At 39.4% G+C, this 13,289-nt stretch overlaps 1 protein-coding gene across 1 annotated transcript; it reads left to right on the top strand.

The window, feature by feature from the left end:
- The first annotated feature begins 890 nt into the window (after window positions 1-890).
- LOC124142486 lies at window positions 891-13,218 on the top strand. Its single transcript, XM_048389734.1, has 7 exons — window positions 891-948; window positions 4,064-5,215; window positions 5,777-6,400; window positions 6,791-6,967; window positions 7,677-7,733; window positions 8,380-8,473; window positions 10,815-13,218. The coding sequence occupies exons 1-7, from the start codon at window positions 891-893 to the stop codon at window positions 11,020-11,022; spliced, it is 2,370 nt and encodes a 789-aa protein (XP_048245691.1). The 3' UTR covers window positions 11,023-13,218.
- The last annotated feature ends 71 nt before the right edge of the window (window positions 13,219-13,289 follow it).

The following is a 13,289-nucleotide window of genomic DNA, read 5'->3' as shown; positions in this document are numbered from 1 at the left end:
TTACACCTTTTTCCGCTTCATCGCCATGTCATGGCGCGTTATGGCCATGGCTTGTCGTTCTATCGTTATGACGTGTTGTACTGTCGCCATATCGTATTGTGCTGTCATAATGTCGTGTCGTTCATTCACCGCATCGTCTCATTCTAGCGCTTTTTCAGTGTGTGTTTTCTCTGTGTCGTTTGTGTCTGTATCGCAATATCACTGTATCGTATCGGAACATCGTATCAGTTCGAGTATTGCTTTGGCGATGGTCTCCCTCAGTGACTGAATGAGTGAGTATGGTTTTACGCCGCTTTTAGCAATATTCCAGAAATGGGCTTCACACATTGTACCCATGTCGGGAATCGAACCCGGGTCCTCGGCGTGACGAGCGAACGCTTTAACCACTAGGCTACCCGACCGCCCCGGTTTCCTTCAGAAAACATTGTATCTTTTTATAACCTGTTGTAGAAAATGCAGAGAACTACAACAGGAATACCTCTGTGATACATCTGATCATCGACGACATATGTTTCATGTGCACCAACCCTGCCTTTCAAAGGCTAATGTTGATTATAAACCAACATGATCTAGCTCGAACTTGGCTGACTGCATCATCATAACATTCACTCACTCACAGTGATTCAATAGCACTTCCTCGTAGTTATCTACGCATTCGTGGATTTGTAAATATTCTTATCTAGTCTATTCTGACAACACAAACGAGACGTATGTAAAACAAGGATGTAAAATAATGTTGTATATAAGAGGCCGTGTAACTGATGTCATACTCACACCCGCTTTGGTCGCCCTGTCACATGTGGATTTGATTTTCCATCCTGCCATCTCGGAAGACATCTGGGATCTTCATCCCTTAGTTTCATGGGAACCAGAAACAGCCGAAGGAGAGGATGATTTACAAGTGTTTCAGTTTGGTTGTTCTTTTGACGGTGCTGCAAAGTGGCAAGGGTAAGTAACTCTGTTGTTTCCCCAGTATCTTCTACAAAACACTGTTGTCACCAAAGTATATCTCTGTTTGGAAATGATCTATTAACTGATATTATTACAAAGAATAAAGATGTATGGTTTAATCGCCTTTTCAATCAAGATCGAATTTCACGCGTAAGGAAAACTATAAATGTCACACGGTTGGGGATTTCAAAAAACATATGTTGGGGATTGTTTTTCAATAGAATGGAGAATTGTCCATGCATAATTTCGAACACAAAATTGAATCCGCATAATTTGTTGGGATCACAATTACTTAATTATTTGTGATTTATATCTGATAACATGATCCAAGTCTTGTTACGATTAGATATTGTATTACCTCGTATGAGGTCAAGACTACATGTACCATTGGTGGAATTAAACACGCAAACCTGCAGTACATCCATTTATGTTCATGAAAACAAAACAACTTTCAAACAGCCATAAATAATATATCGTACGCGGTACAAAAGGTGATCAGGTATTTAGCACAGACTAGATATGTTTAAGATCTATGCACTTTTGAATTTTTTGCATATGTTTCGGAATTGTATTTAGGAGACAAAAATATTTTGTGTTAAAATTCGAAAAACAAATATAACGTTAAGGAAAACATACGAGTAACGAGCATGTTCTCTATCTAAAAACACACATCACCAGTTTCTAAAGCATAAAAGGAATAGTTTATTTTCAAAACGTTCATGCGCTATACAAACTTTTAAATAAAAATATCACTTCAGAGCGCACGTGACACGTGTCGCCGTAAACGAAGTCTACTATCAAAAGGTCCTCAAATCATACTTTCCTGGTTCGAGTCCTACTGGCGACACATGTTTTCCTACAAATATTGAAATAATTGAATTGAGTGTCAAATTGAAAACCAGTAAAGAATTCCGAAAATCTATGTTTACATTAATGGAGATAGTATAGAACCGAATGATTGTTGAGCGGTCCATTCATGGAAAATATTGGATCTCCTAAACATTACATTGACGTCACAGATGTGTCACCCCATATGTGTCATCACTGATTTTCAATGATCCATTCATATAATTTCAATCACGAGTTTGCCTTCAACGTCCAATGGAATCTGTTTCTGCAGATAATGGAGACTGATTATTCTCTGGCATTGACGTTTTACATTATATCATGTACGGCAAATCATGGGCGAGGACATGTAGCCATGAAAAGACTTGCTAATAGTTGTTGGTGTTTTTCGAAAACATTGGTAAAGTGATTTCATATATTTTGTTACTCCACTCATAATTGCTCATTATATTTAAGAGTTGGACAACGCTTAACTTACAACAACTCACTTTACACGTTCCCTATGGACATTTGGGTTCGGAACTGGTCCACAGTACCACATGCTAGTATAGTTGGGACCGTGTGGTCAGTCTCGGTGACTTTGCCCCGACGACTTGGGACGCTGACAAAGCTATCAACTATTGCTTGCCTGATCCCGATTCGATTATCTATATAGCTAATATAGCTACAGAAATGTTGTTTGTTTGTTTGTTTGTTGTGAAACCCAATTTGGTCACGACGACGTGCACTAAACCAAGTCACCGAACCTGACCACCCGATCCATACAGTCGCCTCCATAGGTTGCTTGACCGGAATACTCTTGACCGGAATCCCAAAGGAAATTTTAAAATACTATAGATGGTAATATAATATAGTTCTCACCATGAAGTGGCTGATTTCCACGGGACACCCACGTGGTAAAACAAAACGCAAACCACAACAATAACTGTGTTCACAAAAGATATACCTATCAATAGTGCAATATCATCACTATTCCTTTCAAAGGAGGGGCGGTTGGGTAGCCTAGTTGTTAAAGCGTTCGCTCGTCACGCCGAGGACCCGGGTTCGATTCCCGACATGGGTACAATGTGTGAAGCCCATTTCTGGTGTCCCCCATCCGTAATATTCCTGGAATATTGCTAAAAGCGGCGTAAAACCATACTCACTCACTCACTCACTCACTCCTTTCAAAAGTGTGCGTGTGCGTCTGTGGTGTGACATAATGACGGTCTGGCCTAGATATTCCTCTGGGGTTTGTCTGGAGCATGTTTGTTTCAAACAACGGGTACCCGGAACTGATATTACACGGATGTATGATGGTCCAGTCGTCTGAAGCTCCATATTTCGTTGTGCAGAGTTGCGCGCCAGATGCTTATGATTGTTAATGATCCCAGATTCGCCCAAGCTGTCTAAGAAATATAATATGTCCAGGCATTATCTGTTGTCTATAAGACGATGCTTTTAAGGCCACGAATTAAATTAGTAAGATTAAGAGGGCGATGCCCAAACATATGTTTTTCGATTTTATTATTGTCTTGTCCTTTATTGATTATATTAAACTTAACATTATACATCCACAGACAGGGTCGTCTAGCTGATAATAATGAATGTAACAACTGTTAGCTATTACGTTTAGTTAACTTACTATTACATATTTTATGTATCAAAACAGATGCAAGATAATAATTTTTACGCAACACCCCAATCCGTCAAAGATTTATCAACTAATTTTTTTCACATGAACAAAACGTAAAGGGACCAAGATACACCCCAAAACGCAAAAGTTAAAAGTGATCAATTACACCTAGTCACTGACAATTTCGAGAGTTCCCCTCGATTACTCCTGAAAATATAGAGATTAAGATTAAAGCGTTTGTGACGTCCTGGGTAACTTAATGTAATACATACAGCCCCGAAGTGTGAACGTAGTCCCCTTGGAAATAACCAGGAACATTGAGTTTGTCTGCATTTGCGACGGACTGGTCGAATGCAGCCAGCAGATCGACGACCGTTGTAATGAAGAGCTACGTTCATGACGGAGTTATTTGAATGGCATTGACCTTGTTGAATGTTACGACACTATTAGGATTCCTTTTGTCCAGAGACAGACATTATTCAGACTGTATCAATTTTGACTCTGCAATAGTCAGGACACAGTTACATGTATTCGAGTTTTGCACGTGGTTCCGCGAAGGGTGTGGTTCACGGATGCAGCACTTCCGTCGTCCTTTGAACTCGCCGCCTACATAATATATGGATGTAATATCGTTTTGAATTGACTTTACAGGTGAAGACTACGTGGTGGCTCTGGCATATAGAGGCAAAGACTCGTACATCAGGTACACAGCCGGAGAAACCGGGGGCCTGATGGAGATACAGTATCCACACTTCGCCAAAAGAACATCCAATGTGTTGGGTCCCTTCCAGGGTACTTGGCACCCTGTAAGCGATAAGATGAAAATCACTAGTGTTGTAGAAAATACAGCTGTCGTTGTAAGCGGAAGTGACGAAAATGTAAACATTGTGGTAGCCGCTGACGGTGTATTCTCTCCTCTTCCTATATCTGCCCTTGGAACCAAGTACATTCTACCTTCCAGTCTTGTACCCAACAGTAGTTATCAATCCTTGCTACTGATAGCTACACACAACATGAGCACCAATGTTGATATATCCTTTCGAATAGAAAAAGGAAGTGTTAACTTTGTCAACTACGTATACGGTGACGGCGATACTCTGCCCCTCAAACTTGATCCATATCAAACGGTAATGATGTCAACCCCACATGATCTGAATGGAACGGTCATTAACAGTGGACACAGTGTGGCCGTCTACAGTGGTATAGACTATGCCTCGAAGTACACTGTGTATGACCAACTACTGCCTGTCAAGCACCACGGGCAGGAGTATGTTGTTGCTGTAGATGACACCAAGCTGGAGCTGCAGATCATCAGTGAACACAGCCACGTGCAGATTACGTTCAGTACCTGGGCCACAGTCTCTACAGGTGAGCGTCGTCTCTATAACCGCTCACTTGAACAGGGAGAAAGTCTTCACTTCACCACCACACGCCCGGTACTGGTGACACTCAGTAGAACAGATGGTTACAGCAGTGTCTTCACAACTGTACCACCTGTACACTCTTACGTCACACACAGGGGTGTCTGGTTTCAAGGTAACAATCTAAATACAACATTAAAGATAATAACTGAGAAGACATCGAGTGTGTTGATTAAAAACAAACAACTCAACGATGTTCTGACATGGACAGATGTACCGGGCAGCAGATACAAAGTTGGCACAGTGACACTTTCACCACAACAATATACACGTTTTACGTCCATTTCCAGCGACCTCCCCTTCACAGCACTGTCTTTTTATAACGGATCGGTCCATAACATCGGCTATAATGTGTCTGCAGAGGAGGCAGTACATTATACAGGTATGTGACACAGTTACCTTTATGATCATGACATTATGGTCGACAACTTACAATGTTTTGAATACACTGATGTAGGTTTATACCGTGTGGGCTGTGTAGTAATGTGTGTAATATGTTGATGGTCTGTCCAGTTGTCTGAGGCGCCGCTGCGTGGAGTAGATTCCGCCCTATGAGGATTCCTCTTTGTTAATACCAAATCCCTGCATACAGATTTCATACAACTTGTATACTCCTAACATTTGGCTCACGTGCCATGATATTACTAAACTTATTTTATAAAAGGGAAGTTAAAACTCATTTCATTATAAATGATTACACGCCAAACACTATAGTTTTACCTGTTACAAATTACTTTTTGACTTCTGCATTTAGGGAACATATGACTGATATGTCAAGGATAGGCTCTCTCTTACCGTTGCCTATAGATATGCTTTACTTACGTAACGTTGTATAACTCAAAATCCTTTATTCTAACATAGACATCTGTGCCAAAGAAGATACTGGTAATACTTCGTCTAATCATAAGGTTATCAAATGCATAAACATTGACATGCCTCACAGGTGAAAGTTACTTGATGGCAGTGGCGGAATACGATCCCCCCTCTAACAACCACCCCCGGATACTCGCCACTGCTGGGGAGACAGGAGGCCAGTGGCAGGTACAGGATCCTCTCGCCGGGCGTGTCTGGTCTCGACGCTTCAATCCTTACAACACAGACTACTTTTATCCTAATACCACAACAACCAAGGTAGTGCTTGTGCATGTGAGAGCTGCTGTTCATATCAATGTGAAGCTGACCCCTTACACATCATTCTCTCCCCTTCCTGTGTCCGCACTAGGCACCAAGTACATCATTTCTTCCTGTCTTCCCACTGACAACATATACAGATACACAAGATACAGAGTAGTCTTAGTGATAGCTACACACAGCAAGAAGGCGGATGTTGACATTATCTTCAGATTGGAGGGCAACGTCACCTATAAGGACAGAGCGTACAGCAACGGGGACACCCTCAGTATCAGATTAGATAAGTATCAGACTTTCTCCATAACCAGTTCATCTGATATGACCAGAACCATTGTTAAAGCCACGGAAACAATAGCTGTCTACAGTGGAACATACTATACGACGTCGAAATTCATCTCTACCTACGAGCAGTTACTGCCTGTGAAACATTATGGAAGTGAGTATATTGTCGCTATCAAATATTCTTCTTACTATCGAAGGAAATCGATTACCCTGCCATACCAACTTCAAGTTGTTACTGACCACAGTGACTCGAGCATCATGTTTAATAATGGTTCTTCCGTCTCTGTGGGTAAAGATGGACTGTACCGTGAACAATGTGGACCTTTTGAAACATTTTACTTCAACACCACAAAGCCAACCATGGTCACATTGTGTTCTATTGGGATGCGTTATAAGGTTGTGCCTGGTGGGTTAATTGTTGTACCACCTGTAACCCTCTACTCTAAACAAACAACCCTAAAAGCCCAAGGCACCAGGGCAATATTGACAGATAAAGACAACAACAATTTACACGTTCAAGAAATCCCAAACACTCTCTCTACAGTTTTCAACCCCCCGATAAAGTGGAAGGAAGTTCCAGGAACAAGATACAAAGTGGGAATATTACAAAGTGGTCAACACATAACAGCAATTCGTTCTAATTCTTCCTTTGCTGTCCTTGGATACGATTATGATAATATATACAACGGAGGATACAATTTTAGGACACATCTTGATGCAGGTAGGTCTTTTCATGTACAATTATATGTAAAAATTAAAAGCCTACATTCCTGTGATGCATTAATTTGATTTTAGGTAGGTCCTTCAGTTCTTCACTTGGAGTCTACCGTCTCCTCAAGACACATGTCCATGTACCTATAGATATATGAGGGTAATTCTTTGAAGTAATAATCAACAGAATTCGCATGGTCATTTGAGAACAAAGCCTGTCATAATAGGTCCAATGCCATGTGGGGACTTCAGGTCAGAATAGGTTCCAAGTAGGCTAATGTGTCGATATTCATAATATCAGTCATTAGCTTGTTTGGCTGAGACCAGAAGTAATAATATTCCTGGAATGTTGCTGAGTGCGGCAAACAAAGTGTGTCCCGACTAAACTTGGGTGTGGTATCGAAGATCTGTGACTTTGCTGATTGTTAATGTGTTCCGACGACATAGATCTTTGACTCGGTCACTGGCTACAAGCTGCTGTAGTGTTAAAGGAGTTTACATCAAAATAGTTCACACAAACGCAACTTTGTCAATAATATGTAGCAATCATTGTGCCTAGTATTCGAATGTACCCCACGCCATAAAATACTGAATACTGAAATAATGTGGCTTTACACTAAGCCACCTATCCCTCTGTGGTGTGGGAATATATTTACTGCTGGGTATACTGCAATACTTGTGTCAGTTATCAAGACAATGCATACCCTGATTCGTTCCAGAGACCTCTACACCAGATGGAAATGGAAACAAGTTGACTACAGATGATTCTTTCCAAGGTGAATAATTAATGCTACTCTTTTTCTCGGCCGTCGTTCACCATCTGCCATATTTATCAACATTCTCCTTGCCATCAGATTTCCCAAACATATCTTGATGCATTCATAACAGCGCCCCGTTTCTGAGCAGATCATAAACGTCACCACCTTCACAGCTTTGCAACTTAAACACTGGTATCCGAAAGTCGCAGTGCTACAACTGCTTTGTGAAACTAGACCAAGGAGCGATTGTATAGCTCTGCCCGAGACAATAATAAATCCCAGACTTTTTTTAAGAAGGACAGGTTACAAAAGCAAAGTTGTTAGTTATATTCTTTCTATCTTCTTTTTCCCCATACAGGCTGCATTAATGCGGTTGTTTTGTGACCATGTCTGGAACATGAACACCATAATTTTTATTACACATTCAGGAGTGATAAAAAGAACAATTATATTCTTACAGTGGCAGCAACTTTTATGTTTTATGTGGTGAAGAAAACGACACTTGTGCTGCAAATGACGTCATCATTCAATATGATACGTGCAAAGTGTTTGGAGCAACAACACTTTACTGCAACATGTCTTTATATCTTGACATATCAAATCTTAAAAAAATAATACGGCCTCCATATACAGTTCCTTATATAATCAACCTTTTTCATTTCAGCAGAACCGGACAACGCGGCGCTGATCGTGGGGATAATCTGTGGGATTGTTATTGTGGCTCTCCTGGTCGTCTTTATGGCATATGCGTTCTATACGTAAGTATTTATATGTGTATAGTAAATGACATTTGCTTCTCAAAAATGATGATTCCTAGTTCATGAATATGGTGACAACTTATTACATTCATTGAACTGTGGCAAATCTGGTAAAAATCTATGCAAATGATTGTCGATGCCAATTAAACAATATTTTCCAAACACAATGGAGTGAATGTTGCTGTATATGCAGCCAGTAGCAGCGTTATATGACTGATGCGTGTAAATGAACGACACAGGGTCAGCCAATCTAGTGGTTGAGAGCATGAGCAAAGATACACAATCAAGTCATATATTGTGTCAACCCAATTAGCATTTTGGTCGGCTGTTATGTCAAACAGGGTGTCATTAGGAAGTATACTGCCCCTGAATCAAATCGAGGATGAATAGCAGAACGACACAGGGTCAGCCAATCTAGTGGTAGAGAGCATGAGCAAAGATACACAATCAAGTCATATATTGTATACTGCCCCTGACTCAAATCGAGGATGAATAGCAAATTCAAGATCACTGACACCAATCGCGATAAGAGTGATCTTGTGCTGTCCTATCGGTTACATATAACATAATTGTGGAGTGATCTCAGACAGGAACAGATATGTGTAGTAACATAGCGGTACCAGTCGTAGCCAGTAGGCTTGCTGAAACCCATTAATACTTGTCATGAAAACGGTTATGTCTATGACAATGAAACTAATTCATCCACTTTGTTAAAAATCAAACATCATATCAGTGGCAGTAAAAGCTTTAAACTATTTCTGGTATTTGCCATGTTAAGTATATGATTATCTTGTGGATATATAACCGCCTTGGTTAATAGTCATGGAAAAAAAAATGTTTTCTCAGCCACAGTTTTAGTTATCTGTCTATATCATATTGCTCAGCCTACCCCAACATACACTATTACGAACACCCAATTCATTGAGCATGCTTACTACATGATTAGTTTGGATAATTCGCTCTCCGTATAACGTCTAACACAGTAGCCGAACCCCTTTCCTTTTCAAGCCCTTTTGTCGTTCTGGCCAGCTTAGTTATTCAAGTAAACCGAACACTGGACGCCTCAGAGGGTCTACGTCGCTACATGAGTGCAATAATCTTGGACGCGACGTTAAACCCCATTTCATCTCACCTCACGTATATCATATATTCCGATTACCATTGTAAATCTGAAGGACACGTTTAGATCTTTTGGATCATATTGTTTTCCATCTGCAGTCAGCCTTATATTGATGAAACACAAGAAGAATACACGTCATCAAATTATGATGATAGGCAGGAACTGTACCGATCGTAACATAAGTGTAACATAGGCTCAAAAATGAAAGCAAATGCCATCTAAAGAAAAAACAATATGTGAAATGTTGGACTTCCTCATTGATACCATCTATGTAACATTTGGGATTAAGATATTCAGGCAAGAAGTAGGCATCCCCAAGGGTCACCAGTTGTGCTTTCCTCCTTGCTGATCTGTTTCTTTTTGCATGTTTCTTTATTTCCGCTCGGATTGGCAAAGTCAAAACAACGTAGTTTGGTCAAGAAGTTTAACTTAAGCTTCAGGTATATCGATGATCTTATATCGTTCAATAACCATCAAATAGACAATTCCCTTCCGCTGATTTACTTACCCACCTGAACTATAAAAAAAGTGTGTCAGGTAAGATACGTTCGCCTTTTCGCGAACAACTGGTTTCATCACTATTTGACAGTGATTCATAAACGCGTTCGGAATCGCTTTTGGGAGATTTCTGATGAATTTTGAAAGGGTGTTGTCGCATTTATTTATGATAGGGTAGCACTAAGATTGCTTCGTGGGACGGGTCCTGGTCCCAATTTTAGTCGGACTTTACGGCCAACATCCTGCCCTACACTGACCCAGAATCCCAACAGAGTTTCTTACAGAGAACATCTTCTTGGTTTGTCAGCACCATGCACATGCCCATGGATTTCGCCCTTGTGGAAAACGTCTACATGTATAACATTGGGGGCGTTGGATTAGACTAGTGGTTAAAGCATTCGCTCGTCACGCCGAAGACCCCACACTATGATGGGTGCGGTGACTGAAGCCCATTTCTGTTGATCCCCTCAGTGATATTTCTGGAATATTGTAAAACGCGGCGTAACACTATACTCACTCACTCATAACGTTTGGTATTGTTAAAATAGTACGATTGTTTTGTTTGTTGCTCAGCAATATTGCAGATATAAAAAGGCTGTAACACATTAAGATGTGATGACGTAGATCTTATGTTGCGACCTTGAATACCAACTGTTCAGATGAATATACTTTAAGGTGGATTAACCACGGTAGTTTTCTATGTTTCTCTCTATATTTTTGTAGCCGCAGGAAGATGATGCCAGTTAAGAGAGTTGCAGAACAAGATGCCGATGCTCCCCCGACCTCCAACATCTACACGGTGCTTGACAGTGTCGCTGAAGGTGCAGCAGATGAGGCCACCTACACGGGGCTAACAACTAACTGCACACCTGTCGACGTCAGCATCGTCGACAGTGCTGCCACATATGTTAATTTCGACTGCGGAAAATAACTCGAAAGTTAACACAAATGCATCGAAGTGTTATGGAAACACATTCTGAGACATTACCATGTCTTAGTGTAAAAACGTATATTCTCTGCACACATTAACTAAACCTTCATGTTATACTTTATTATCTATGTACAAATGTTATATTTTCCAAAGAATATATCTAACGTTGTCATATGTGAATATTCAGAGGTTATGAAGAAATAGTATATGTCTCAGAATACACACAGATATTTGATTGTATTACATTACATTTCAAAAGGTAACTACTGTCGTATGTACATGTAGGTGGTGAATTTAATTCTACTTGAGCAAAGAATAATGCATCAACCAGGACATGACTCACGTACATGGATGCAACAACTGAAATTTATGAAACACAGAATGAAACATGGCAACATGTTCTTTGTCTTCTGAAACAATCTCTTGTCGAGCCATTTAACTAATATTCTTTGAGAACGGTCAGATAAGGGTGTATTAATTGAACGGGTTCCAGACCCCATTTGGTTTTAAGTAAAATAGGATCATTCACAATACCGCTACAACATGTTGATTGTGGAAATGGTCTTATCACTTTTATTTACCGGTTGATTAAACCAAAGGCTGCTTTCACTGACAGTAATTAACCAAATTTCTTGTGGTGAAACGAGTAACGCTGACCTCTGATCATTGGAAAAGGAAGAAGGAATTGAAACAACATTTTTAAGCCTTATTTTAGTTTTCAGTGTACCATTTCACTCACTGGGCTGCAATTGTGAATTAGGTGATCGATTTGCCAGTGTCACATGTGGGAGAATAAGGGCAAACCCACAGCAGAGATCTTATAACTTTTCATTTTTGGTTAAGCAACTTTTTATTTTATTCGTAAGGTTGTTTTTGCTATTATTTTATTCTTGTTGTTTATTGGGTTGTTTAGTATTCAATTACTTGATTACATACATGTCCATGCCACGCCGTGATATAACTGGAATACTGTTAAAAGCGGCGTTAAACCCAACTCACTCACTCATTCACATGTACATACAGCTTAAGCACTTTCAATTGTTTCTTCATTTTGGAACTAGAAACCTGGATGCTTTTGACAGAGGGTTTGGTTTAAGGTTGGTAACACGTGTACCCATAAAGTGAAGTAGCAGTTCCTATGAAGATATCATTCAGTTAAGTTTCAAATGAATGTTTAATGTGCTGAGCATATGTTCATTGTAACACAATGACTTAACATTGATATTCATTACATATGGTTTTATATATATTTTCAGCTTGTACTTGTGAATAGTTATTATGAGGTTATGTAAAACGTTCAACATAAGACTTTTCAGCATGCGACAAACCATCTTGATTACAAAACAGTTACATGTGGCAGCAGGTGAGGAAGTCTTCATGAAACTGGTCCCATTTGTTTTTGTATATATTGCATTATTGCGCGGCTCCTTCACGATAAGGCTATGTGGTGCATAAAGCACATCTCTTTAAAAACCAATTTCAATTTGTTGTGGTGAGTATCCCTGACATCCATTTCAAGGAAAAGCTCCGCACTGGGGTTAAATCGATGTTATTATAAAGTTAAGTTAAATTGCAGTTTAGATGTTGTATGTTCAACAATCTATACCCATCTGTGTTACTATATTAATATAGTATACACAGAACAGAGCAACGCGACAACAGTCTCAAGCTAGTTTTTACTTTTTCAGTTTTCTTCATTTGGTCACAAGAGTTAGTCAGGTTTTTTTTAACAGTGATTCAATTATGTCACAGTAACCTAATGTGAGAAGATAGCCTTGCGTGATCGTTGAAGATGTTAGGTCTTGACTTTTTTGTGCAGCAACCTTTTCTTGTGTTTGACCATGCTTCTTATGATTTCATTGTTTATTGTTTACTGACACGATTCAACATTTAAACTACATTCTAATAATTTACTCTTGTAATATATATAGCTTTGTCATTTATTCATATATGCATATCTTTTAATCTGATATACTGGTATCTCTTTCATTTGCGTGAGGCTGTTTCTAAATTTTAAGACCACTTTAAACATTTTTAAATAATCTTGAGGCTTTTTTAAGATGATTTTGTTTAGATCTGATGTTTTCACATGAAATAAATTTCAGTAAAGTATTTCATGAAGCTTTGAAAAGTAATGTTTCGTTTGGAGATTTCTGAATATTGATTGTGATTCCAATTTTAACCTGCTAGAACCATACATGTTTCGTATATGTTTTATTTTCTTAGAATAAGCTTATTTCCATCCTTCAATAAACTTCTTTGCAAAG

The sequence above is a fragment of the Haliotis rufescens genome, unplaced genomic scaffold, assembly GCF_023055435.1.
Source record: "Haliotis rufescens isolate VD_foot unplaced genomic scaffold, xgHalRufe1.0.p SCAF_8, whole genome shotgun sequence".
Classification (NCBI taxonomy): domain Eukaryota; kingdom Metazoa; phylum Mollusca; class Gastropoda; order Lepetellida; family Haliotidae; genus Haliotis; species Haliotis rufescens.
This window is presented reverse-complemented; position numbering and strand designations above follow the sequence as displayed.

Excerpts from the sequence above, each read along its gene's own strand:
- LOC124142486 (XM_048389734.1), top strand. The coding sequence starts at position 891 with ATGATTTACAAGTGTTTCAGTTTGGTTGTTCTTTTGACGGTGCTGCAA. Across the intron at positions 949-4,063 it reads GGTGCTGCAAAGTGGCAAGG|GTGAAGACTACGTGGTGGCT; the intron begins GTAAGTAACTCT and ends TTGACTTTACAG. Across the intron at positions 6,968-7,676 it reads TAGGACACATCTTGATGCAG|AGACCTCTACACCAGATGGA; the intron begins GTAGGTCTTTTC and ends GATTCGTTCCAG.